The sequence below is a fragment of the Pteropus medius genome, unplaced genomic scaffold (assembly GCF_902729225.1).
Source record: "Pteropus medius unplaced genomic scaffold, Ma_sr-lr_union100, whole genome shotgun sequence".
Classification (NCBI taxonomy): Eukaryota; Metazoa; Chordata; class Mammalia; order Chiroptera; family Pteropodidae; genus Pteropus; species Pteropus medius.
Window position 1 is genome coordinate 21100906 of NW_024349797.1, and position 25522 is coordinate 21126427.

A 25522-nucleotide genomic window follows, 5' to 3' on the forward strand; every position below is an offset into this window, starting at 1 on the left:
TTTCTTATATAGTTCACGTCCTTAAGTAAGCACAATATCAAAAGTAAACAAGATGGAATTAGACATTAATTAGAAATGCGAATAAAGGGTAGCGATTGCATTTTGACAGTGGAAGGCCAGGGAGAGCGTGACACTGGCTTCCAAGGTGGACGGGCCACGGAGGGGTCTCGCTGACGCCTTTGTTCTTTTCGTAGAAGAAGGGTATGTAAAGATGTTTCTCCGTGGGCGTCCCGTCACCATGTACATGCCCAAGGAGCAAGTGGGCGCCTACAGCCTGGAGGCGAAGGCGGAGCTGCCGGCCAGAAGGCTCAAGCTGGAATGGGTGTATCCTTTATGCATCGGTCAGGTGGACGTGGTGTTTATCAGCCAGGCCGTGCGTTTGGCTCAAGAGTAACCGTAGAGCTCCAGAGCAATTAAGTCCTCTTAAGCTTCCGAAAAGCAAAATAGCCGACTTTCACAGAAGAATTTAATTTTTGGCCGTAGGTCAGAACCCAGTACAGTGTACTGGCAAAGGAGTTCCATGAGAGCTGCTGATGGGGGCGGACAGCGACTTATTCCCGAGGGAAGTGTTTGTGGTCCTTGCTCAAATACTTACATACTATTTTCCTGAAAAGAGATTGAATGTTTTTTGTTTGGGTTTTTTTTTTTTTTTTTTGTCTGGAGAGTCATGGGAAAATGCATCACTAGTTTCTGGTCTGGATTTTAATTTTTTCCAACAGAATAAAGTTACTTAAAAACTTACAGAAAAGCAAGCTTAGTGAAAATAATCACAAATGGGTAGAGTTTCGGGTTCCAATGAAAACAATTATTTTTAGCAGTAGCTAGTTGACTGACATACACTCGGTCAGCTCTTCAGGGGCATGTGGAAAAGCCAGGAGCCTTACATGTTTACAAGGAAACCAGCGAAACGCAGGAAAAGACCGAATTTACGAATGAGAAAGTGAGACTCTCAGGGACTGAAACTCAGCTGTGCTGGCAAAAAGTTTCTAAACCCAAAGGAAGAAAGAGCCATAGCCTGCAAGCAAGAAGGTACATCCCCCCAAACCAAGGAGGGACTCGGCCGGCTGTGGGGGCCTGACTGACAGAAGGAGCAGCGTGACAGTATCAGTACCCGAGTCTAAGTTCAGGAGTACGCTGAATAGCAAGAACGAAGTCGACACGGAGCATGGCTATAATCCCACTGAAAATATAATATGAAAACGCTCCTCCTCCCCCCGGATCTGACCACAGAAATCCGAGTCAGCCAGGTGCCTAACATTCTTGAAATAAAGCCGCTAGAACCTTCCCCGTGTGAGATTTGGAAAGTGAATGAGCTTCTGAAGGGAGAAAGCCAAAAAGGCACGAGGATAGAGCCTGTGAAAAAGGGCAAATTAAGTGTCGATTTTTTATGATATTTTACTTTATTTTTTACTTTTTGTTCCCTTTCGCCGCTCTCTACTATTTTATTTTACTTTAGAGGAAGCCTGCAGAGGCCACCTTCCAGTCCACGCGGATTTTAAGAAAAAGAGAAAAAAATCTTTTTATCACCCTCAAATCGTCATTCACAAGTCCCAGTTTAATGCGAAGCCTTAAACACAAATTATGAGAAGGTCGTTTAAATTTAAGCTGATATCATTTCAGTTAGAAGGATTACTATTGTAGTTGAAATTATAGAATACTGTTCTTTGGGAAATTTTTAGAATTATCGTCTGCACCTAGATTTCTCCTCCAAAATACATTTTTTATTTTTTCGGATTCAGATGTCACAAGCACTTCCCTGCACCTATTTTGGAATCTGTTCTGTCACATGTAGTGGAAATGGTTCAGTTCTTGAAGTCAGTCATCGTTAACCTGATTAAGTCAGATCTGGAACGTATTATTCAAAGCACGTTTGTTCAGCCTACTCTTCATGTTTTAGAAGATACAAAACAGTGGAATTTGCTCCAAATAAATGGTAATTTTTGCCAGGTGACTTTTTTCACATCCAAGTTCACATGATGTTTTGGTCTCACAATAGTTTTCCAGGTTTGGAAGTGTACACGTGCCAAAATCTTAACAAGCAGTTATCCTAAGGAGCCGGAAGTGGTTGGGGCAAGAAGGACCTAAAGTTTTTACCTTGTCTGTGTGTGTGTGGCGTGTGGTTTGTACCTTTTACAAGTACTTTTATAATATAAAAGATTTAGCTCCTAGGTTACAATAAAAAATAAACTTATAATTGATGTAACTGAGGTCTATAAACATCAGTTATCAGTATCTTAAAATTCCTTTTTAAAAAAGCTAAAACATAAGGAATGTCAAAGCTGAAAGTTTTTTTCTTGGAATAGGATCAGTAACCTCACACTACTTGATATCTGAAGCAATAGTCAATGTTTTCAGATATATTGTGTTTTCCAAACAAGCTACAAAAGCCACAAATTAAAATAGGGTTTCAATTATTTTCCCAATTACGATTCTAGAACCAGGCTGAGCCTCTCTCATTAATGCACAGAGCAGTGGCCATCTCAGTTCCCAGTTGTGGATTTGTGTCTCGAGATGACAATAACAGAGGTGAAAGATGACACTAAGGTGGCTTCGTTGCTCCTTCTCATTCTTAGCTCCCAGAATCAAGCCCTCTGCCTGGAAAAGCTCAGAGATTCAGCAGGAAAAGTGAACACTCTGTGGACTTCCGTGATAGTGCAGTAGATCTGAGCAAGTGGTGTGATAACGTGACACAAGAGAGGCAGCAGAAAAGGAAGAGAAAGGAAAATTGGTGCGAAATAGCCCAGCATCCTTCGTGTCAAGATCCAGCTTCCAGTGCATCTGATTCTAGATTCAGTGGTACCACTTAGCAGGACGTTATGGTTGTCGGCCTTCAGGACACCAGCTTGGCAAAATCTAGAGGCAGACGGGGTGTGGAGAAGACAGGCATCCACATGAAATTCCACCAGTTCAACACAGAGATGTGTTCCTTGGCCGTCGCTTCCCAGAGCCGTGATGGATTGACTGACTTAAAAAGAGTTCATCTCCCAGCGACTTCATGAATGTCTGATCCAGTTACCTTTAGTAAATAAAATAATAAAAATTACCATTTTTGATCAGACTGGAAAATTCAGCTTTCAAAATATATCATAATATCTTACAAGCCTTCTTAACACATCTCACGCAAACAGCTTCTAATTTGGGATTTTTTTTAATCAAAATAAAAATGTTTTACCTCATGTTTGGGGCTGGGTCTGCTATTCCCGTAATTCATTTATAGCTTTTGGTGGAGTTTTATGTATCTTGGAAAGATGGATGGATAAAACGATGGATTTATGTATTTTTAGAAAGTAACACATACTTTCTAAAAATAAAACCACATCTTTATGTTGTTTAAAACATGTATTCACATTAAATCAATGAGCATTTCCAGCTTTGCTGCCTGCCTCTTTGTGCGGGGGAGGGATCAGATGTATTTGGCAGAGTATTTACAGTTTTATTTAAATTCGTGAAATTGATGGCAGTAGCCCTGTCGAATTTTATAGCCTAGGCCTGTCGAATGTTCCATGAGCTCTTAAAAAGAAACTTTTACCTTGACACACGCGAAGCTACGGGTACAGGGGCCGTGACTGCCGGAATAACCTGTACCTGCTGCCGACGGGCGAGACGGTGTACTTCATCGCGTCGGTGGTGGTCCTGTACAACGCGGAGGAGCAGCTGCAGCGGCACTACGCCGGCCACAACGACGACGTCAAGTGGTGAGTCTTCCCAGGCCGGCTCGCGTCACACTCGGGACACAGCGTTAGCAGAAGGGAGTCAGCACTGTGGGATGTGACCGAAGAGAAGAAAATCGGAAGCTCTTCTTCGTGTTGTGTGTGGGGTGCCAGCTACCTGGCTGTCCAAGACACCTTGTGAGTTTTCCATCCTTGTGACACGTCATCTCCACCAACGGTGTCACCGAAACCCGTAGTTCTAATAATCCCCTGTTTAGAGACCTTCTTAATACGTCTTGAGCTAACAGCTTCTAATTGGGGTCTTTATTTTTTAATACAAATAAAAATGTTTTGCCTCGTGTTTATGGCTGGGTCTGCTGTTCCCATCATTCATCGATAGCTTTTGGTGGGGATTTTACTACCTCGGGAGGATGGATGGATGAAATAATGGATTTATGTATTTCCACTTGTCCTAGTTCCCTGGTCAAGTATAAAAGTCCTGTTGCAAAAAGATGGTGTCTTCGCTATTTAATATACTCGAACTGGCTTCTTAATAAAGCTTCCAGACTGATTAAGTGGTTCTGAGATTGAAATGGTATTTTCCAAGCAAAGAATACTTTTTCCTTGAGTTTAAAAATTCTCTGGAGATGAAGGAATCGAGATGGAATGAGATCGGTGCTAATCGTCTAAGTTCATTGGGGTACTCAGAGCACGTATCGTCAGTCTGTAAGAAGTTAGACATTATGGATTTCTTGTATTTAAATTTTCAACTAGATTATTCGATCAAGTAAGAAGTAAAGCTTACCTCTAAAGAGCAGGTATTTTGTAAATATCCTTTTTTTTCTTAGCCTAGCAGTTCATCCTGACAAGATCACGATAGCAACAGGACAAGTCGCAGGCACATCCAAGGATGGAAAAGTGAGTTACGTTATCTTTTCATATTTTCGTAATGAACTGGTAGCACAACATAACATTTTGCCGAATAAGCCTGCTTAAGTATAAGGTCTCTTAATGCTTCTTAATCCCTCATTAGAATTTTTTATTGCAAATTAAAATTTTTCCAGTGACCTTAAAAACCCTTCGAGTGCTTTCATTTCAGCCAATTTTTAAATAGCCTTATTCTTGCCTAAGAATTCATGAATGCTGAAGGTATTTACATACATGAGAAGTATTAAAATAGGAAGTACAGATATAATAAGTAAAGTTAAAATCATAACGCATAATCATTTGAATACGGGCATTTGGCCTCTTCGGTGAATTCAGGCACCCTCTGCATGAGCCCCTGTAACCGTGACTTTTGCCCGTGGCGTTTGTATCTGTGTGCGATCCACAGGGGCTGCTGGGGGGCTTAGCATGAATTTCCTCAGCACTTCGGCAAGACCTTAATTTGCATTTTAAAGAATTAGAAGGGCAACAAGTGGAATTTAACCAACGGAGAACAATCCAAAACTGGCTTCCAGTTACTTATTTCCGACAGGCTGTGTTCATTGCCATGTCTTATCCAAAACTCCTTGCAGCTTTTTTGAAATCTCCCTTCATACAGCTTATTACTGCACAATATATGATCTGAAACTAATTACATGAAACACTTCCAGTTTTATCAACATATTTTCTTCCAGCAAACATCTTTCAGAAACTATTTCAATAACATCAGATTTTATGAAGTATTAGCCTTCTGCCATTTTTCCATTAAAATTCTGCACTTGAGAAGAGATAACAAGAACAGTAGAAATCAGACAGCTATTATGTAAACACATAAATGGAACAGCGTCTCTATTATTTATTTATTTCTTTTTAGTGTTAGATGACCTTTAAAAGTTCCTCGAAATTAGTAATAAACCATCCATTCCTCCCTCTAGTGAATTGAAGGTATATTTCAGTTTCTGGCATTGAAATTAATCAGAACTTTAGAGCTGGTAAAAACGCAGTAGCTCTCTGAGCCGCCCCTTTCCAGTTACATGCAGAGAAACCCAGAGAGGCCAAGTGACTGAACAGACACCCAGGGACTTAGAGACGATCGAACTAGAACCTAATTCACCTGCACTTGACCGCACTCTGACCCCTAGGTATGATGCTCGGCCTTTTCTTAATAAATCTGCTGACTGTTCTGGAATGCTTTCTTCTGTCGAGGAAGAGGGAAAATAGTATTAAATGACCTTGGAACAAAGTTGAGAGAGTTTTGAACTAAATCATAACAGTCCTAAATTTTATTTATGGATAATCGATTGCCTGCGTTGCTTCTAGGGGGCCCAAGGAGCCCTTAAAACTGTTTGGTGGTGACCGTGTTGACAAATTCACACTTATACCTTAGTAATAATACAAACTTTATAAGAATAACCCTCCTATGAGATTCCATTTTCTTGGTCATTTTTTATTTTTACAATTCAGACGCATCCAGACCGTGACCTCCTGAAACCTTGGGAGTCCTCCACTCATGTTAAAAGACAGTTCTGAAATGCAGCAAAAGGCATTCTGTTAGGGCAAAATTGAAGTAATCTCAAGGCTTCAAGGTAAAGATGAATTTTATCACCGTCACAATTGGTAACTGCGTTTTTTTTCCTCAACAGCAATTGCCCCCACATGTGCGCATCTGGGATTCCGTGACCCTGAATACACTGCATGTCATCGGAACCGGGTTTTTCGACCGAGCCGTCACCTGCATTGCATTCTCGAAATCTGTAAGTGTGAGCCCTGTGGGAACTGCCGCCTTTGTCCACAGGGAGATGAGCACCCGCTCAAAGCTGAAGAGGAAGAATTAACAGGCTGGGTGACTGCCCGCACCTATGTGCAGATTTGACTCAGAAACCTCCCTGCTTCCCAGGTCCCCTCATTCCGAGGTCATGCGCTTCCCGTCAGGCATTCCAGCCAGTGGGCCCCCGCAGCCACACTGTCTTCAGGCTCCTGAGACAGCTCTGCCTGCCCTGGCCTTAGGCTTCAGCTGCCCCTCCCAGGGCAGCCCCAGCGTGTGTCTGCCAACCTCACTGGCCAGCCCGCTGGCTGTAAGCAGGGGCCGGACGGGCCTGGTGGTCTCCCAGGCTTCCTCAGGTTGTGCGGGTTCAGTGACCCACCCTTTCATCCACTTCTTCAGCCAGAAACTTGCATTCGAGGCTCACATACCGAGCGCACCCAGATAGCAAGCGCCTCGCCCCCTTCCCCGCCCCACACTCGCTCCCGATGGGCAGCCTTTCCATCACCCTGCCCAGCGGCGGGGGCAGGCCTGTGCCGCGTGTGCCGCAGGCACTGTCCCCTCCAGGAGGAGGGCTCTGTGGCCCCTCTGGGGCTGGTTTTAATGGAACTGCTGGGGACCCCTCTCTTCCGCTGCTGTCCCTTCGTCACCCCACGTTCACCTGCTCTCCTCGCCTGTCTGCCCCAAGTAAGCAGGTCTCAAAAGCAGAGGGTAAATATTCTGTAACTAAAACGTAGCGGGCTCTTTGTTTAAAAATAAAATTAATGTTCGTTTTTAATCACACTCAACCTATTTTATTCTCAGGCGTAGTCTTCCTGTGAATTCCTCTTTTTTTCTAGAACGGAGGAAGCCACCTCTGTGCCGTGGATGACTCCAACGACCACGTGCTGTCGGTGTGGGACTGGCAGAGGGAGGAGAGGCTGGCGGACGTGAAGGTCTCTCTCCCAGCCCGGCGTCGGCCTCTGCCTAGTAGTTTTCCCCTTCGGAGCCTTCTCATCCCGCTGGCTCCCCGTCCGTGTCCCGCTTCTCACTAGGTTCATGGCCCCCAGCCCGACACGGCCCTCAGAGTCCCTTCGCCTTCACTGCAGCCCCTTGGGCCCCACTCCTGCCCCCCGCTCCCCCCAGGAGTCCTCTCCCAAGTCCTGGCAGGTTTCCTCTCTTTTCACAATATTTGTAAGGGTTTTTCCTTCCTCATTTTACAGCCACAACCCTTTGAATTCAATCCACTGTGCATTTGTTCACTTTTTCTTTCATTTGACAAATGCCGCGTGTCCCCTGTGGCCTCGCGTGTCGAGGAAGCGCTCGGGGCGGGCTGGGCGCTGGGGACAGGCGCACAGCCGGAACGGAGCTCTCCGGCCGGCCGAGCACACTCGGGAGAGAGGAGCGGTGCCCCCCGCCAGCTCCCCGCCCCCCCAGCGGGACTCTCCCGCGGCGGTGCCCCCGGGCTGCCCTTCCCAGCCTCTCGTCTGTTCTGCACGACACGTCCACGCACTTCCCCGTGTTCTCCCGTTAAATCGTGGGGCGATGTGTTTCACAGAACTGACTGTAGGTTTCTCATCCTGGCGTCCGTTAAGCCGAGATGACTCTACTTCCCTGACACGAGGACCCCGTCAGGTCACCCTGCTTCCCCGACACCATGACCCGTCAGGTCGCATTACCTGTGTAACTTTCCTGCCCTTTGGGATGCAGACCCTTTATCCTGACCCGCCACGTTTCCTAATTCCCGTTTGTATGCTATGGCCCCGTCTTCTAGTATTCTGGACAAGTATTTAAGTTCTTGCTTTGTTGTTAGATCAGATATAATGAGGCGAGTTATTATCTAGGTTTTTGACGGTAACAGTCACGGTCTGATTCATCCGAGCAGGACGCAGGTCTAGAAGTCAGATGATGGGGTCGGGGTAGCGAGGTCCACCTGCAGGGCTGGATCTCTGGCTGGGCCGCCGACCCACTGGCACAGGAATGAGACCGGGAGGGGCTCCCATGGCAAACACGGCAGCCAAAGTGGGCCGGGAGTGATGGAGCCATAGGGAATGCAGATTCCTGGGCCCTTACTGGAGGATCCGGCCACCAGAGGGGACAAGGCCTGACATCTGCATTTAGCACACATCAGCTGCTTCTGTCCAGCCAGGGCCAGAACCCACGACAGGCAGAGGAGAGCAATTCTTGCAGCCCCCATGTCCCCAGCCGCCCCAAAGCCACTCCTTCTGCGGACGCGCGGGGCCGGCCTCGGTGCCAGGGGCTGTGAGAGGTGCTGGCCGGAGGAGGGGCCCCGTGCTCCACCCGTGGGCTGCGGTCAGTGGGGGAGACAGACACGGAGAGGCTAAGGCCGCAGCAAACATAATTTAGTGTTTACAGAAGATGAACTAAGTGGGGAAAGGTCCGGAGGCTCGCGCTTGGCCGAGGGCGCTCGCTACCTGCCCGCGGTTCAGCCGCGCCTTCCCTGAGCGCCCCAGAGAGTCGAGCCGTCCGGTTCTCCCGTTTCTCTCAGTGTTCGAACGAAGCCGTGTTTGCTGCGGATTTCCACCCCACGGACACCAACATAATAGTTACCTGTGGGAAATCGCACCTCTACTTCTGGACACTGGAGGGGAACTCCCTCGTCAAGAAGCAGGGCCTGTTCGAGGTACGGTTAAGTTCCACTTGTAGGTTAAGTTCCACTTGTAGCCGTTGTTTTTGTCACTGAATGTCCTTGCGATCAGACCCTTTTCAGGCAGCTCGGAGGCTTTCCGGTCCTAGGATCTATTTAAATTGGCCACGGTGGGGGTGCATGTGGGGGTGTAGTGACACACGGTGGGTGCCCGGGATCCCTAACAGAGTTGGGGAGCCCCTTGTGCTGCTGGGGAGAAGGGAGGGGCCCACCCAGGGAGAGGGCTGGGACAGGATTCCCCGGGGAGCAGGCCCCCAGCCCCCGCCACCCCCCACGCTGCTTGCGGAGACCAGCAAAGAGGGCGCTCGGCAGGTCGGGCGAGCAATGAGACTTCACAAAGGGTGACAGGCATTCTGTGCCTTTTAGGCCGGCCGCTGGGGGGCCTTGTGAGGGTACCAGGGGACAGCACCTCTTCTCTGTGGGGATATTCGCTGCTACACCCAGAGGCAAGTTAAAGGACCTCTTTATTCTGGTGCCAGGGCCTATTCCTCGGGCCATAAATGTGACAGACAACACAGCCTGCCCGTCAGCCCCCTCCAACCCTGGTCTCTGCTCAAACTGTTTGCAACTTTCTAAGTACCAGGAATTCCTTGATTTCAGAGCAGATAATCTCATGGCATAAGTCACGTACTGGTAGATAAAGACGAAAGGCACGTGGTGTGGTGACAGAAGCCGACGCTGTCCAGCTTGGGATCCCTGTGAGTCTAGATGTTATCAATGCAAACGAAAGCACGTCTCGACTAAGTATGTGTATTTACAATATTCTGCAGAAACAAGAAAAGCCAAAGTTTGTCCTCTGCGTGACTTTTTCTGAAAACGGTGACACCATTACTGGAGATTCAAGTGGCAACATCTTGGTGTGGGGAAAAGGTAACAAGTGATTGTTTTCAAAGCCAGCAGTTTTTGGAAACATAAATTGTAAGAGGTCAGGCGTGACTTCTGTAGGAGTTGTCTGTTAATACAGCCTACAGAATTACTATTAAATTCCAGGTTATGTAGGTGTGTACATACACGTGTGTGTGCATGTGTAACTTGAAACCACGCTAGAACAGAGGAAAACAAGAATAGTTCGAGTTATGGACCTTCCATCATTCTAAAAGGCTGGTTAAGCCCAGGATATTACGAGGGAATCAGGAGCTTTGTTCGGGGGTCTGTTCACGAATCGGTGACCGTTTATTTAGCTATGCAATATGTAAATAACTGGGTCACGCCGCATTCGGCAGGCGTCACCCAGCCAGCAGTGTGGTAAGGGGGACTTGTCACTCGGGAAATGTTCATTCGGTTGAGTTAAGTGCATCTGTGCGCACTGACCATGTGCTGGGACCAAAGGGGATGCAGAGCACCCCCGTCCTCAAGGACCTCGAGGATCGGGGTGGGAGTGGAGGTGGAAACACCCGTCGGCGTGATCTCGGACTAGCATGGTGACCGTGTGGCCTCCCACTACGCTGGGTGCCGGGCGCTCTCCGCATTGTCCTCTTTCATCGTTAAAACGACCCTGCGGGATAAGCAGGAGCCCGTGGCACAAAGCGGGAAAGCGAGGCTGAGGGCACTAAAGCCCCTTGTCCGGACACGCAGCTCCTCAGACTCCAGTCGCTGCTCCGAGCCGCTTGTCCTCCCGTCGTGGTCTCCCCGGCCTGTGCCCTGCGTTCACGCGGGTCTTCCTTAACCGTGAGGCGACCCAGCCCCGGCAGCCCCGGCGCCATGCGCCCCCAGAAGTCGAATCCTTTATGGGTTCCTGCTACAGGGATGTTCTAACCAACAGCATCGCCTTGAAAACAGAAGCGGCGTTGGCCGCGCAGTCCTGAGGAGAGTTTCCTTGGCGTGTTTAGGTACGAACCGGATAAGCTGTGCCGTCCAGGGCGCCCACGAGGGCGGCATTTTCGCGCTTTGCATGTTGCGGGACGGCACCCTGGTGTCGGGCGGAGGGAAAGACCGGAAGCTCATTTCTTGGAATGGAAACTATCAGAAACTTCACAAAACGGAGGTGAGACAGCGGGCGGGGCCCCTGCCGTTCATTTTGGACCTTACCGATGGATTTCCGTGTGGGCGTGAAGGCTTTAGTACCGTTTTAAAAACCGTTTAGATAAAATTCGATTAGATGGGCTAATATTTTATTAAACTCGTGGAGGCAGTTTAAGTACAAGTACTGAAATGGCAGCAGACTGATCGAATTTGAGGTCGTAGCATATTTCACATTTCGAATGCTTTCGTAACAGAACCAGACTCGCTTTTCCAAGGGAATAGTATCTGCATTCTGATTTATCCTTGAAACCTTGCCCCTTTTTCACTTTAGTTCCCAGCATGTCGCTCTGGAGACACGCTCACCTTGAGCTGATAACGCACCGAGCACCCGCTTCGTACCCGGCCGAGTGCCCGGGCATTCTCTGGAGCTCTGAGCTCCCAGGATCTGTGTCAGCTCCTTTCTCCCTGGGCGGCAGCCCGCACCCCAGCGAGAAACCAGATCATCTTCCCGTACACTCCCCAGACTGTCTCCCCAGCCCCAGGGAGTTATGAGCCGCCCGGGTCAGCACCGACCTGAAGGTGGGCAGTCACCGTCCCCAGTGCAGCGCGAACACGCCGTACGGCTCTCCCGGCTCCCAAGCTGGATGCGCACGACACGTCGCCTTGTGTCCTGATGCGGCGGGGAGCAGCCATAAGGGGAATTCGGTGCTGCCGATTCTTGCTCTTAACAAAGGGAGTCTTCATCGGAGCCTGGAAATCACTTCCGTTTCATGGAGATTTTAATTCTCACGCCTTTTTTTTTTATTACGAGAGTCGACCAGCATGTCCCGTGTTAAATTACAACCTTGACGAAACTCCTCAGCCTCCTCCAGTTCATAGGAGATACTCGACCATTGTTTTTCAGTGTCTGCAACTCTTCTTCACTGGCCTGGGCCGTCGTCGCCTGTCGCCACCAAGTTCACCGAGGGAGAAAGTGTGCGTGGGAGCAGGCGGGCTCTGCCTTTTCCAGACCCGCATGTTTAGGGTCGACCGCCAGCGGCCGGCGGTGGTTTTCATTCTATGTACAGTGTAAAAACCTCCACTTACCTTATTTTAGCAAGTCGTTCTTGGCCGGTGCATTTTGAAATTATTTTCCTTAGTGTTTACATAATTCCATACGTTACCAACATGAACAGTGGATTTCAAAACTCAACAGAGTGAGGTCGCCCGAGAAGTCACCACTTTCAGCTGCAGTAACTTTTAGGAACTCGTATTGTGGCGCGTGAATCTGTTCTTTACTTTCCAAACCTTACCCGCTGCTGCTCTCCAGAGTCACAACACGTAAACTAACCAGTAATGTTTCTTACCTTCTAATCTCATCAAGGAAAAAAATGCTTTATTCTTTATTAGTTTTTTAACAACCTTACTCTTGCTGATTCTTTTAAGGTATATAAAATGTTTGGAGTTTAAAAGTCAGTTGAGGGGTTTTATTGTTTATTCAGCAAGTACTGGTTATGGGCCTTTTTCTGTCCATGTAGATGGGCACGTGTATGTGAGAGAGAGGGAGAGAGCTGTCATCATGACGTATAAGCAAGTTTTCCGAACGATAGAGCTACTAATTTCATGACATTTTAAACCTTGTTTTTCAACACAGATTCCAGAACAGTTCGGTCCAATACGGACAGTGGCCGAAGGGAAAGGCGACGTCATCTTGATAGGCACGACCAGGAACTTCGTTCTGCAGGGCACTCTGTCGGGGGCCTTCGCGCCCATTACTCAGGTGCACCCCCAGCAGGCCCCCAGACACGGCCCCCTCTGCGTAGTGCTGGAGTACCGTGAGGCATTACGGAGGGGAGATAACTCCTGCGTCTCGCACTCACGTGACCTCCCTCAGCCTCAGAGTCTCAGCTGTACCATCGCTAACATGGGGGAGGGAGGAAACCGAGACTGACCGGGAGGCGGGCAGTGAGCCTGGCTCGCCACCCCGAGGCCCCTGAGTGTCGGCTGCGGCGTTTCAGAGCGCTCCCCTTTGTCTTGGTTCCTTGTAGGGTCACACCGACGAGCTCTGGGGCCTGGCCGTCCACGCCTCAAAACCTCAGTTCTTGACCTGTGGGCATGACCGGCATGCCACTCTCTGGGACGCCGTTGGTCACCGGCCCGTCTGGGACAAAATAATAGAGGTAGACGTGCACGTTACATTCCATTTTCCTTATGAAAATCCATCTGGAACACGTTTGTTTGTTTATTTTTTGCATGAAATTAATAGTGATTTAAAACTGTCTCGAAGCAAATGTCACTCAATCTCCCTCCTTCAAACGCGTTGCTTTGCGTGTTGCCTCCAGCATGGTCTCGTCCGTGTACTTCTGAAGTTCGCCGTTGAATTTTTCGGGAGCCAGTCAGCCTTCCAAGGTGGTCGCCGCTGAGGGCGGTCTCTCCGCCACCTTACATGCTGACAAACCCCCGTTTACGAGCCTGTGTTCTCTCTACGGCGTAACTTTGGGACGAGAATTTAGAAGCTGTTCTGAAAGCACACGACTGACCTCTGCAGTTTGCGTTCGATGCTGGAGGGAAAGCGTAGGTTGAAAGTCAGCAGCCGTGGTCTTCACCAAGGGAGCTCAGTGCGTGCAGTGGTGGCAGCTGTGCTCACGAGCACCGTCCGTGCACCGCGCCCCGCACCCCGCGCCCCGCGCCCCGCACGCGCCGCCCCGAGTCGCAGCAGCCCTGCAGGCTGAAGGTCGTCTTCCCTGCCGGTATTGATTAGGAAATCGAGGCTTAGAAACGTCGCATAGCTTGTCGAGGTCACTGAGTTAGTAAGAGACAGAGCCAGTGTTTACACCCAGCTCAGCCTGATTCCCAAGCCCTGGGTCTCCCGCCGCACCGCTCTGTAGCGCATCAAAAGCATGTCCTGCGTGGCTTGTGCCCTTGATGGCAGGCACAGTGCCGTGTGACGGTAGCCCCTCGGTGGGCCCCACCCACCCTCCTCTCAGCCCTGCAGAGTGGCCGGCTGTTCCCAGTGTGCCGGCTCCCTCCGAGTTTCAGCCCTCCCGCCTCGTGCTTTCGGAGAAGGTCACTGAGGAACTAGAGACGGCCTGCCACAGGGGAGCTGAGCACTGAGACGACAGAGCCTGAGGGGTAACACCGCAGCTCAGAGGAAGGAGCCGGTGTGGCCAGAGGTGGCCGGGCCTGGTGTCCTGCGCTGTACCTGTCCCTTGGCAGGGGCTTGGAGGAACAGATGGGGGATACAGGAGGGATTTGTGCAGAGCTGATAACAACCACTGGACACAGCAGGGACAGCGGTGGCCCGGGCAGGTGGCCGTCTCTGGGGTCTCTGTCAGCACAGCATCCCTGCTGAAAGCAATGCCACTTACTCCACCCCCCTCTGCTTTACCAGGCTGTTAGTGAACCCCCCTCAGCCTGGCGTAAGGGTAGGGGTGCCAAACCGGATGCCAGAGATATCTGCAGTTAAGTCCCACCTGCAGTACCCACTGGCCATGCGACTTTGGACAGGAACCTCCCTGTACCCCAGTGTCTTCACCTCGATGATGTTATGAGTCTCCAATGAATTACGTGATCAAGCGTCAAGTGGATGCAATTTCTCTCTGTGAACGAGGGACAGCCCTGAGCTTAACTGCAGCTCCCGCCTTGGAAAAAGCATTGCAGTGACGTAATCAGTACCTGAAGAGTTTCTGGTCCCTTATGTTTTCAGTTTATCCCGGAGGATCTCAATGGCGCCTTCTACTTCTGGTACCATTTTCACCCTCTCCTTGGTCTTCCTGGGATTAATCTCTTCTCGCTTCAATCCATCCTAAACATCCCTGCCAAGGGGTCTTGTATCTGACACACAGATTCAATCACATCACTCTTTATTGAAAGAGGAAGAATCACTCACTGTGTTCTCATTTCCTAGTGATCACAGTCCTTGACGTGGCGCTGCAGCTCCCATTTCTAGTGTCACCCATACGTTTTCCCGTCATCCGCACGCTTTCCCATCCCCCGCCCCGTACATTCTGCAGTGTAAACCCACCGACTGTACCTCCCGGTCCTCGACATGCCCCAAACCGGCCTGCCTCCACCTCTTTGATCATATTATTGTCCCATTAACACCCGATCCCCCAAAATATTGGTGTGTCCTTCTGCCTTTTCCTGTCCTGGAAAGCTGAGCCAGAGGCCGTCCGCACCGGGAAGCCTCGAGCCAGCTCCCCCGTCTGACTTCCTCTGCCTCCCGCTCCTGGGACTCCACAGCTTGTTTTCGCCTCTTACGTCAATCACGGTCCATCCCGCATCAGAGTTAGCAAGGAACGTGTGTGCGTAGCAGCAGATCAAAGCCTGGAACGTCCCTTGCTTGTCTCGAGATCCGTCTAGGGCGACGTGTCTTGCGCCAGCGGCACTCATCGGTGTCTGTCTAGTGGCGTAGGGTGCAGTGGTCGTGCTTCTAGGCCGAGCGAGCTCACCGTTCAGCGCGGGGTCCACCAACGGGGGCTGCCATGACTCGCAGGAAGAGCGTTTACGTGGTCTGTCACCTGACTGTGGTAGATATGAAAGGGTATAAGACGGAAAGAGAAAAATTCTAAAAGGGTACAGATTTAATGTTACTGAAACACGACCTTCGTCCAAGTCGGAAAAGATTTTATTCTGGAGAGAAAAAAAAAAGCTGTTTTTAAATGAGGCCCAATGAGGGGTTAGGGCTGTGTGTGTTTTATGCGATAGTGCTGTGTCTGGTCATCAATTTACACTTCCTTTAAAATATTTTAGGATCCAGCTCAGTCTTCTGGTTTTCATCCTTCAGGGTCTGTGGTTGCGGTTGGAACGCTGACCGGGAGGTAAGTCCGCGTCAGCGTGGCTTGTGCCTTCAAAGTCCACGGAAAAGAGGCGCGTGTCTGTGTTTCCCGGGGGACAGGCTCAGTGCAGCTCTCGGCTGCACCTCCCAGCTCCTCGTGACTTACCGAGAATTAAGTCAGATCTCAAGAGGAAAATGAAGAAAGTGGTCCCTCACATTCGGGGCCTGGGGAAATCCGAGGAACGCTGTGGACCCCCTGGAAAAGCGCCTCCCCACCCCCGCACACACCTTCGCGTCTAGTTTCAAAGGACTTGTGGGGTCCCTCGAGCCCTCCCCTGCAAGCTGCGGGAGGAACCTCAACTTCAGAATCGGGGGAGAGGGCATTTCAAGTGCTGAGAATTTAAAACTCCTTTTTCTTGCTGCCCTTTCAAAACCATGGTCATAGGAGGTGCCTAGCCACACTGCGGTGCCGACGGACAGAGGGGCCGGTGTGGGGAGAGCATTTCCTGGGGCCGCCTGGCAGGAGGTGGCAGTGCTTAGCATTGTCGTTTTATAAGTTTCAGTCATACTTTTATATTGTTTGCCATCGTATATACACTTATTATAGTTTAATTCAAATATTTCTGGTGATTTCCTCTCCGGAAAGCATACCACTTAGATTCTGTGGTTATGACTGTAGAGTACGTCTAAAGAAGGAGTAATCATTTATAAGTCACAAGTGCTAAGAGCTGGGCATCTTATATCCAACAGAATTCTTCATGAAAATGTTTGCATAGCCATACACACGCACACACGCACACACGAACACACACACAGCCTACCTTATAACTCTTGGGGATAGCCGCAGCTTCGAACTCAGCAGTTAGACGAATGGCCACCAGCCAGTTCTTGCCATCATCTACATACTGCGTGTGTGTGGTGAGATGGGATGGTGACAGTGCCAGGTTGCTCGGAATCACGGACAGTGTCCTGTGGGGACAGATGGAACGTGTGGCCCAATCCTTCCCCTGCATTTATACCTCCCACACCTCTGGGCCGAGCGCCAGCCTTAGCTCTGGATGGGACAGCTCAACAGGCCTGTCAAAGGCTTGGCTCACTCAGCTCCAGTCTCTCTGCCTCCTGTGATCTGACCTCTGTTAAGGTTAACTAGCACGTTAAAGGTCAATGGATGTTGCAGATGTAAGAGATCAAAGCTGGGAAGCCAAATCCAAATGTCAGGGGTGTCAGCCAGGCCCACCGGGTGGCGATGGTCAGGGCCCCGAGTGATGCCGGCGGAGGGGACGCGCTTAGGGAATGTGTCACCTGGGTTTGAAACTGCAGCAGCAGGAGGCCCACCTTCCTCCCCATCCCTGAGAGCTCCGGAGTCTGAGTTACTGCCTCCACCAGAGGACACGCGGGCAGGACAGGGCAGGCATTCGTCACTTAACATTCCCCAAGGGCCGCATCCTCACAAGAGGATACGTAGCCCGTCCACATCCGTTGCAACTGATTTAACACTGAGCCTGCAAGGTGGCTGTGGGCCCCGGTCCCCATCTTACAGCTGGGGGAGCCGAGCTAGGAGATGTCAACTCAGAATAGCACCCCATTCGCCCTTCTTCCCTCCTCGCCGTCATTTCTTTCACCTGGCTGGTGACACGCCAGCATCCACGGAGGGTCAGACTCTGGCCTGCCTCTGCCTGCACAGCACGGCGGGGAGCGTCCCCACCCCTGAGGCTGTCCCAGCCCCATCTTCCCGGACCCATCCTGCTCGTCCCGGTCATGTCCCTGGGTAAGCCCATGCAGGGGGCCCCTTTGCTGCTTCCTGTGGTCACGGGCCGGTGTTAGCGGCTGGTTAGCGGCTGTCTCTCTTTTTACATGGAAGTGACACAACTCAGACATCGAGGAGCCCTGTCGTAGCCTCGGTAACCGAACCATTTCAATGGGCATCCGATATGCTGCTTCGTTCTTTAGGAAATGCTTGTATGCAAGAAATGTTCTTAGAATAAAAGCTGGAGTCTGCGGCCAGACCACCCTGAACAAACCCGATCCCGTCTGATCTCGGAAGCTAAGCAGGGTCGGGCCTGGTTAGTACTTGGATGGGAGACCACCTAGGAAGACCACGCGCTGTAGGCATAAAAAATAAAAAATAAGGGATTGTAAGCTGACTAGGTCCTTGCAATCTGTGAGGTCCGCCAAGGGTCGCCTCGCCTAAAAAAATAAATAAATAAAATAAAAGCGAGAAGAAGTGTTCTTACAGAGACAGAATATTTATTAAGCCCTTAGATTAATAGCTTTTAAGTCTTACTATTGTCATAGTCTTCATTTTCCCACTAAACAACTTTTTGTGCTTTTTCTCATGTTTACGACAGGTGGTTTGTGTTTGACACAGAAACGAAAGACTTGGTCACTGTTCACACGGATGGGAATGAGCAGCTCTCTGTAATGCGCTACTCACCAGGTTGGAAAGCAAACCATTCACTACGATAAAAGCCCAACAGACTGATGAACTTCTGTGTAGATGTCTTTAAAGAAAAACATTTCACAAGCCTCCTCGGCGTGAAATTTCAACTATACGTGCACATAATCGTGACATTTCGGGGTTCCCTTCCCTTCTTCGATCACTGTGCTAGTGTGTTTTTTAAGTTTTGATTATGGAAATTTTCAGACAGACAAAATTAGAAGAGCATATGAACCCCACGCCCCTATCTTCCAGCTGTAGCAATTACTGACTCTCAGTCCATCTTATTCATCTGTAACCCTGCCCACTGGCCACTCCCATGGTATGTGGAGTTCCCAGACAGCTTATCTTTTATCTGTTAATGTCACTGTATATATCTCAAAAAAGATCAAGACTCTTTTTTAACAGCTTTATTGAAGTATAATTTACATACAACTCACTAATTCTTAGTAAATTTGTGGAGTCATTCGTCCATCACCATGGTCCAATTTTAGAACCTTTCCAGCACCCCAGAAAGTTCCCCCCCATTCCCATCAGCCATTACTCTCCGCGTCCACTCCCAGACCTGGGCACCGGCTAATCTGCTGTTCTGGTCCATGAATTGCCTGTTTATGGCACCTCGTATCAATGAAGCTATGTGACATGTAGCCTAGCACATCTGGCTTCCTTTACTTAGAATGCTGTTTTTGAGGTTAATTCTTGTTATTGTGCACGTATCAGGAATTTCTTTTTAATTGCTGGGTTGTACTCATCTTATTTATCCATCCCATCGGTTAACGGACACTGGATCGTTTCTGTGGTGTGGCTACTATGAATAACACTGCTATGGACAGTCATTATATACCCTTTTTGTAGACATTTGTTTTTTGTGGACATTTGTTTTTATGAACAGTGATTTGTTTTTATGTCTCTTGAGTAAACTCCTCAGTAGAATTGGTGGATTATATGGTCCGTTGACATCAAACATCTTATGAAATTGCCCACTGCCTTCCAAATGGGCAGGTACAGATTTTCAAAAGGTGGTTTTGGAAGTGGCATAGGACTCATTCAAAAGCAAATTATTCTCTTTGAAATAATTCATTGAACTGGCTGTTTTTTTTTTTTAAATCTGTGATGGCAACTAGCATCATCTCTTAGAATTAATCAAATGCTTATTTTTAACAATTGAAATGTAATCTGTCGTATCTTCGTAGATGGGAATTTCTTAGCGATAGGCTCCCATGACAACTGTATCTATATTTACGGTGTCAGCGACAACGGCCGGAAGTACACCCGAGTCGGCAAATGCTCGGTAAGCGCACGCGTCACCGCGCGGGCACCCGTGTCGCCCTTGACTGTCATTGGCGTAGCGTGGGTCAGGAGGTCACGGGGCGAGGGAAGCTCACGCGCTGTTCTCCTCCTCCAGGGCCATTCCAGCTTCATCACCCACCTGGACTGGTCCGTGAACTCGCAGTTCCTCGTCTCCAATTCGGGAGATTACGAGATCCTCTACTGTGAGTGGCGCCCGGGAGCGCGTGTGCTCCCGCAAAACCCTTCCCGCACAGCTGGGGCCTCCACTCCCTCAGTTCCCTGCTCTATAAACAGAGGAGTTGGGCCGCACGACCTCTCAAGTCCTTCCCAGCACTGAGACAAGTGGGGTTCAGGCCAACCGAGGTCCCTGTTGAGGGGATGCGGCCCCCGAGGAGAATGAGGCTGGAGGGGGCCAGATGCAGCGGAAGAGAGAGGGTCAGAGCCATCACAGCGAGAGGGACGCTGTGGGGACGTCATCCCGAGCAGGCAGACCATGAAGTGTCTCCCACCAGGGTCCCCTTCCCTGCTCCCCCAGCCCCTCTCACCAGTGTCCGTGCCCAGGCAGGACCTGGGACCAGTGAGGGTGAGAGTGGCTGCCACTTACTAAGCACACATGACACGCCATGCTCAGGTTCCTCAAACACCTGCCGAGCACCTGCCACATGCCCGGCTCTGGCCTAAGCACAGGGGGTCACGGGTACGAGCGGGCCTGGTCCCTGCCCCGCCGGAAGCTACTAAAAAGTGCAGCATCCTCATCTGCGTCTTCCCACATGACCCACAGCGCTTCCAGGCTTATCCCAGTTCACAGGCATGGAGGTCTGGGCTCAGGCGTGAGGCCACAGGCATCAGGAGCCAGTGCAGGGGGGTGGGGGGGTGGGCACCCCCTTATTGAGGGGCCTAGGCAGGCGGTGGAAAAGGGGAAAGGTAGAGGAAAGGGAGAAAAGCCCAGCGCCAGGCCCACGCCTCCCTCCAGCGGGGCAGGCAGCACCTGGTGTCCCCTCCCTGCCCTCTCCAAGGTTTTGCCTGACACAGGGCAGAAACGGGGTTGGGGGGATGGTTTTCAGGGACAGGCCCTGGGTCTAGAATCTTCTCAGACACAGTCTCATACTCCAGTAGTGGGAGCTCATTTGGGGCACAGGCAAAGCCCCTGGGAGGCCTTAGGTCCTTGGTCGGACTGGTTTCCGTAAGCTTCCGTTTCTGACTCAGAGGTGAAGGGATCGTGTGTGTGTGGGTGTGTGTGTGCGCGCGCATGCACACGTGTGCAGAAAGTAGGGGAGCCGGACAGCAGGGGCTGAGTTGTGTTTGGGGGTTCTGGGGGGACATGAGTGGATGGAGGCCTAGGAACCAGAGGACAGTCAAAGAGAAGCTGGACGAGGGGAAACCAGCCAGAGGTCGGGGAGGAGGCCGAAGGCCCCGGGCTGGGGAGTGGAGCGTGTCCCTCTCCAGAGGACTCTGTAGCCCATGACACGTGGCTCCGAGGGCCCAGCCCCGCCCCGGAAGGAGAGGGGGCTTTGGCTCAGACGTCACCGGGCCTGTGTTTGTTTTTCTCAGGGGTTCCCTCTGCCTGTAAGCAAGTCGTAAGTGTGGAGACTACAAGGGACATAGAATGGGCTACGTACACGTGCACTTTGGGGTTCCATGTCTTCGGTGAGTTTCCTGCAGTTTTCACTTGGCTCAAATGGATGATGTGTCTACTCGAGAATATTTTCTAATTGTTGGGAATTCTCATGGTTTTGTCACACTGCTCTGCTGCTGCATGAACCCCACAGGATGCACCTCATGCAGCACCCCAGGGCCGAGCAGGAAGGACCAGGAGAAGGGTATGAAATGAGTCCCGAGTTAGTTCTCTAGAACCTTCTCACGTGAGAAGGCTGCGCTGAACTTCCTGCATAGATGGGCCAGTTGGCACTCAGCTGATTTACTTACCTTTTGTTAGTTATTGCCGTATCTCTTTGGTCCTTAAACTAAAATTTTCACGTCCTTCGAAGTTCAGATTAGAAATATAGTCTTAAATGATCTAAAATAGATTGCCACAATTTAGGAGAATTTTTTTTAAAAAAAGCAGTACTTCTAATCTGTTTATGTGAACCCATGATAAGTGGGTCAGAATTTCACAAATCTTCTTAAAGCTAGCATTTTACCATTTTCTGGTGCTAAATGCTAGGACACCCCCACCTGAGTTTTCTCCCAAACCGCCAGTCGAAGGGCTGGTGTGCATCCAGCGCTCTCAGATCCAAAGTTACTGAAGCCAAAAGGGTTTCCCTGAGCACCGGTCAGGAGCCGCCGCCCCCACCCCACTCGTCAGGCCCACCTGAGCCCAGGGCTGCAGGGCCGGAGCGGCTGCCTCACCCGGCCCACGGCAGACACACCACACCTGCTGGGTGCCCCGAAGCGAGCTGCAGCCATGAGGAGCTGACAGCAGGAAAAGCCTGAAGGGCACACAGGCCCAGGGTTAAAAAGTCCTCTGGAGAGACTCTCACATGTAAAGAGTCACCCAGAAAAAAGAAAAGTTAGGAACTCGCAGGCTGCAGACTAGTCGGCCGCCCATCAGATTTTTGGGGGGATGGTGGGAAGGCGTTGTGTCCAGAACCGGAGCTCCTGGCGTGATTGCTGCTGTGTTACCGAGAAGGGCCTGGAAAAGGAGGAGGCCTGTCACCGTGCCCCAGCAGCAGGACAGGGCCAAGCGGTGAGGGGTTCCCGGGAGCGGCTGGGAGCCCCGGTGCCCAAGCCCGGGACTTAGGCCGTTTTATTTTGGCGAGAGCTCAACAGCCAGTCCCCAGGCAGCGTGGCCCAGTGCCTCTGGCATTTCCAGCGCCCTGTCTGTGCTCTCCGTGTTAGGAGTGTGGCCAGAAGGCTCGGACGGAACGGACATCAATGCCATCTGCCGGGCCCATGAGAGGAAGCTGCTGTCAACGGGCGACGACTTCGGCAAAGTGCACCTCTTCTCCTACCCCTGCTCGCAGTTCAGGGTGAGGACCTGGCTTCACGGTTCCCCCCTCCTGGGGCGCGTGTGCGGCCTGACCTGCCTCGGTAACTGAGGAGAAAGGCGGTGTGAGTAAATGCCACCTGCCCCAGGCGCAGACTTGGCCCTGTCGTCCACCGCCCTACAGGACTTCCGGGGCTGCCCCTGCCCTCCGGGGGACCCTTAGAAGCCCCGAGACCTGGCTTATCTCCCCGCGTCGCCCGCTTCGTGGGCTCCTCACCCCTCCACCATGGCACCCTCGCCCCAGCCCCGCCGAGCTCGTCCTGGCCTGGTCCTTCCTGCCTGTGATCCCCCTTCACCAGCACACCCCTTTCCCTCCAGACCCCAGCGCCTGCTTCGTCCCCCCACTGGGCACCCTGGGCCTGGTACAGCCATCTGGGCTTGAACGTGTCACTGCGCAGGGCGGTCACTTGCCCGTGTCTGTCCCCAGGCCAGACCAGATTCTCTACGTGCAGGGACTCCGCGTGGTTGGGTCTGGGTCCCTGCCGCGTCCCACCAAGCACGGCACAGATGGCAGCTGCCGAGAGGGAGGGACGAAGGGACGGAAGAATGACCGTAGAATCCCAGCGCCTTCCGACTCGACACAGTGCGCTTCGCGTTCAGCTCCCTTCGTGTCTTTCTTCCCAGGCTCCCAGCCACGTGTACAGTGGGCACAGCAGCCACGTCACCAACGTCGAGTTCCTCTGCGACGACAGCCACCTTATCTCCACAGGCGGCAAAGACACGAGCATCATGCAGTGGCGGGTCATTTAGTGACGGCAGGAGCCTCGGGGAGCGGAGCTGGCCCGGAAACGCACAGCCCCGGTTCCTCGGCCACTGTGATTTCTGTTGTTCCGTTTGAAAAGTTCTCACAAACCTCAGGAAAACCACTCCCTGTGCCGCTTACCTTAGCCGAGGGATCGGCACATCAGATCAGCAGTTCAGGTTTCTCTGTTGTACAATATGTAAAACACATTTAATATAAAAAAAAAGATGCCAAGGTTTACATGACGGTGACATCGACAGGATAGCTGGTGTTTCCTTCATAGCTTTTCTATGAGCTCTTCAAGAATGGTCACAGAATGCCTTTCCACACCCTGTCCGTCCCCTTTCACCATCGAGCTGGCCGCGTCGCGTGTTTATGACGACGAGGTGGTTCTAACGGGCTACGCCGACCGAGTGGAGAGTGAATAACTGATTTGCACAGCTGAGTCGGGACATGCGGATCGGACTTCCTCTGGTCACGTGGTCTAAGGTGTCACTCAGTTCTCCCTCCGGGAGGCCAGTGAGGATGGGGTTCTCTTCTCGTGTTAGGCAGGTTGGACTCCTAGTTTAGTTAAACATCGCAGCCGGGGATACAGGCATTTCCGAGCTTCGCTGGGCTGTCTGCCCAACCCAGTGCGGCCAGCCACTTAGCACCCGCGTGACAGGCGCCCCTTCTCTTCCCCGGCCACATCCCCTGATGAACGGGGGAGACGCCCGGCCACCTTCTGTATAGTAACTGGCATGGTATGGTATTGTATAGGATTTTAGCAAGTCACGATAAATGCATAAGGCTAGGCTCTACTGTTTTATGCTTATGGACATTGTATATTTGTATTTTAAGACCAAGGAGACCAAGTCGAAAAGATACCGTAAACCTGCAGCAGGGAGAAGTCTGGAAGGCGCCACCAGGCACTAAAGGCAGCTGCTTCTCCTGTCTTTTGTGCCTGGACGGCTGGTTTCGCGATGAAGTAAGATCACGTTCTGATGAGTAAAACGTAGGCGGCATACATTTGTCAAGAAGGCCTTATCCATTTTGATTGTGTGACGGATTGAAATGTACTGTTTACATTGGGGAATGTATCTCAGATTTTAAAATAGAAGAGTAATAAACAGACTTAAAAACAAACATGAAGGTTTTTACTTGCTCTAGGCAAGTAAATGAATTGAACTCTGTGAACTCTACAGCACTGGTTGTTTAGAGTGGCCGGTCGATGGCGACATTCGAAGCGTTTTTTACGACATCTCCAGCCCACTGTGGAAGTGCAGGCACCAGTAAACGATGTGTATTAAAGGTGACTCCGTTTGTATGTATCCTTACCAAATATATTCTATAATGAAATAAAATCTGGAAAGCGGATTTCTTATTGCCCTATAATCGTGGAAGTATATAAATTAAAATATTCAAAATTAGTTATGATTCACACTATATTCTGTGTCACATACAGATGTGTTTTCCTCACCTGGGAACTATCATTTGCATATGGAGTGTAAACATCTATCAGATTAGATAACTATAAGGAATTCAGCTTAATTATGATACTCGGTTGTTTACTTGGTTATGGAAATACTGGCAGAAATAATCATTTTGAAATTAACGATTGAGGGAATAACCGGATCGGGGAAGGGAAAGGGACCCATTATTGACTCGTCGGATCTTCATTTACTTCCGTTTACGTCCACTATCTTTTAAGCTCAATAATGGGAAAGGGATGTGTATATGAGCCATTATTACTAGCTTCACACTTGCCTAAATTTCGACGAAATTCTTAAACAGCCCAATATTAGCCTCGCGGGTATTCATTACTTGCTCGGTAACACAGCGAGCGCTGGCCTGGTCGACCGCTCACCCCTCTGTACGCAAACGCAGCCTGGAACTTTCAGGATTCTGCCGAACAAGAGGCCCCAGAGGCCGGGGCAGCAGCTTCTGGCCCACGGAGCCAGCCTGTCCTGGTCCTTCCTGTGTGTGATCCTCCTCCTCCCAGTGGCCTGTGGCCGCATCAGCGCTTAGCTTGGCTGCGGAGAGAGACAGGGGAGGGGCGTTACCCTCCAAATGACTTTAGAAAGTGTCAGACGCGGCATATTGTGTGTAGCGTGCAGAGACCTGAGTGCAGGCTGCCTGATGATGTCCTTGGAAAGTTCTGTACCAAGTAACCCTGTTCACACTGGCATTTTCCAAACTTGACCATGGGGCACTTTTGCTCCGAAGATGCTGATTATGGGCCGCGGATCAGCATTCCATGGCATGCCATCTTGGGGAAACACCGTGAAAGGGAACTCGGAAGCCAAATGATTCTGTCCCCTCCCCCCTCCCCCAGTTTCCACTGAGAGGGGCTCCAAGGCCAAATTCCGAGTGGCGGAAACGAGGCA

The 25522-nt window shown here is 50.6% G+C and overlaps 1 protein-coding gene and 1 non-coding gene across 5 annotated transcripts in view; both read left to right on the top strand.

Annotated features, from left to right (window-relative positions):
* The window catches only part of EML1 (EMAP like 1), a 152124-nt gene extending 127612 nt beyond the window's left edge, over window positions 1-24512 (top strand). For all 4 annotated transcript variants that reach the window (XM_039884202.1, XM_039884204.1, XM_039884201.1 and 1 more), the window contains 17 exons: window positions 195-324; window positions 3546-3695; window positions 4499-4568; window positions 6218-6328; window positions 7176-7271; window positions 8825-8959; window positions 9754-9853; window positions 10813-10967; window positions 12579-12704; window positions 12973-13104; window positions 15677-15744; window positions 18050-18138; window positions 19332-19429; window positions 19544-19631; window positions 20980-21075; window positions 22267-22397; window positions 23039-24512. In XM_039884202.1, the coding sequence (XP_039740136.1) occupies window positions 195-324; window positions 3546-3695; window positions 4499-4568; window positions 6218-6328; window positions 7176-7271; window positions 8825-8959; window positions 9754-9853; window positions 10813-10967; window positions 12579-12704; window positions 12973-13104; window positions 15677-15744; window positions 18050-18138; window positions 19332-19429; window positions 19544-19631; window positions 20980-21075; window positions 22267-22397; window positions 23039-23164 (1901 nt within the window). In that variant the 3' untranslated portion in view covers window positions 23165-24512. The remainder of the gene's footprint in view (window positions 1-194; window positions 325-3545; window positions 3696-4498; window positions 4569-6217; window positions 6329-7175; window positions 7272-8824; window positions 8960-9753; window positions 9854-10812; window positions 10968-12578; window positions 12705-12972; window positions 13105-15676; window positions 15745-18049; window positions 18139-19331; window positions 19430-19543; window positions 19632-20979; window positions 21076-22266; window positions 22398-23038) is intronic.
* LOC120619956 (5S ribosomal RNA) lies at window positions 17695-17813 on the top strand. Its single transcript, XR_005657682.1, has one exon. It is a non-coding gene; the product is annotated as a 5S ribosomal RNA (ribosomal RNA).
* Window positions 24513-25522: the final 1010 nt, after the last annotated feature.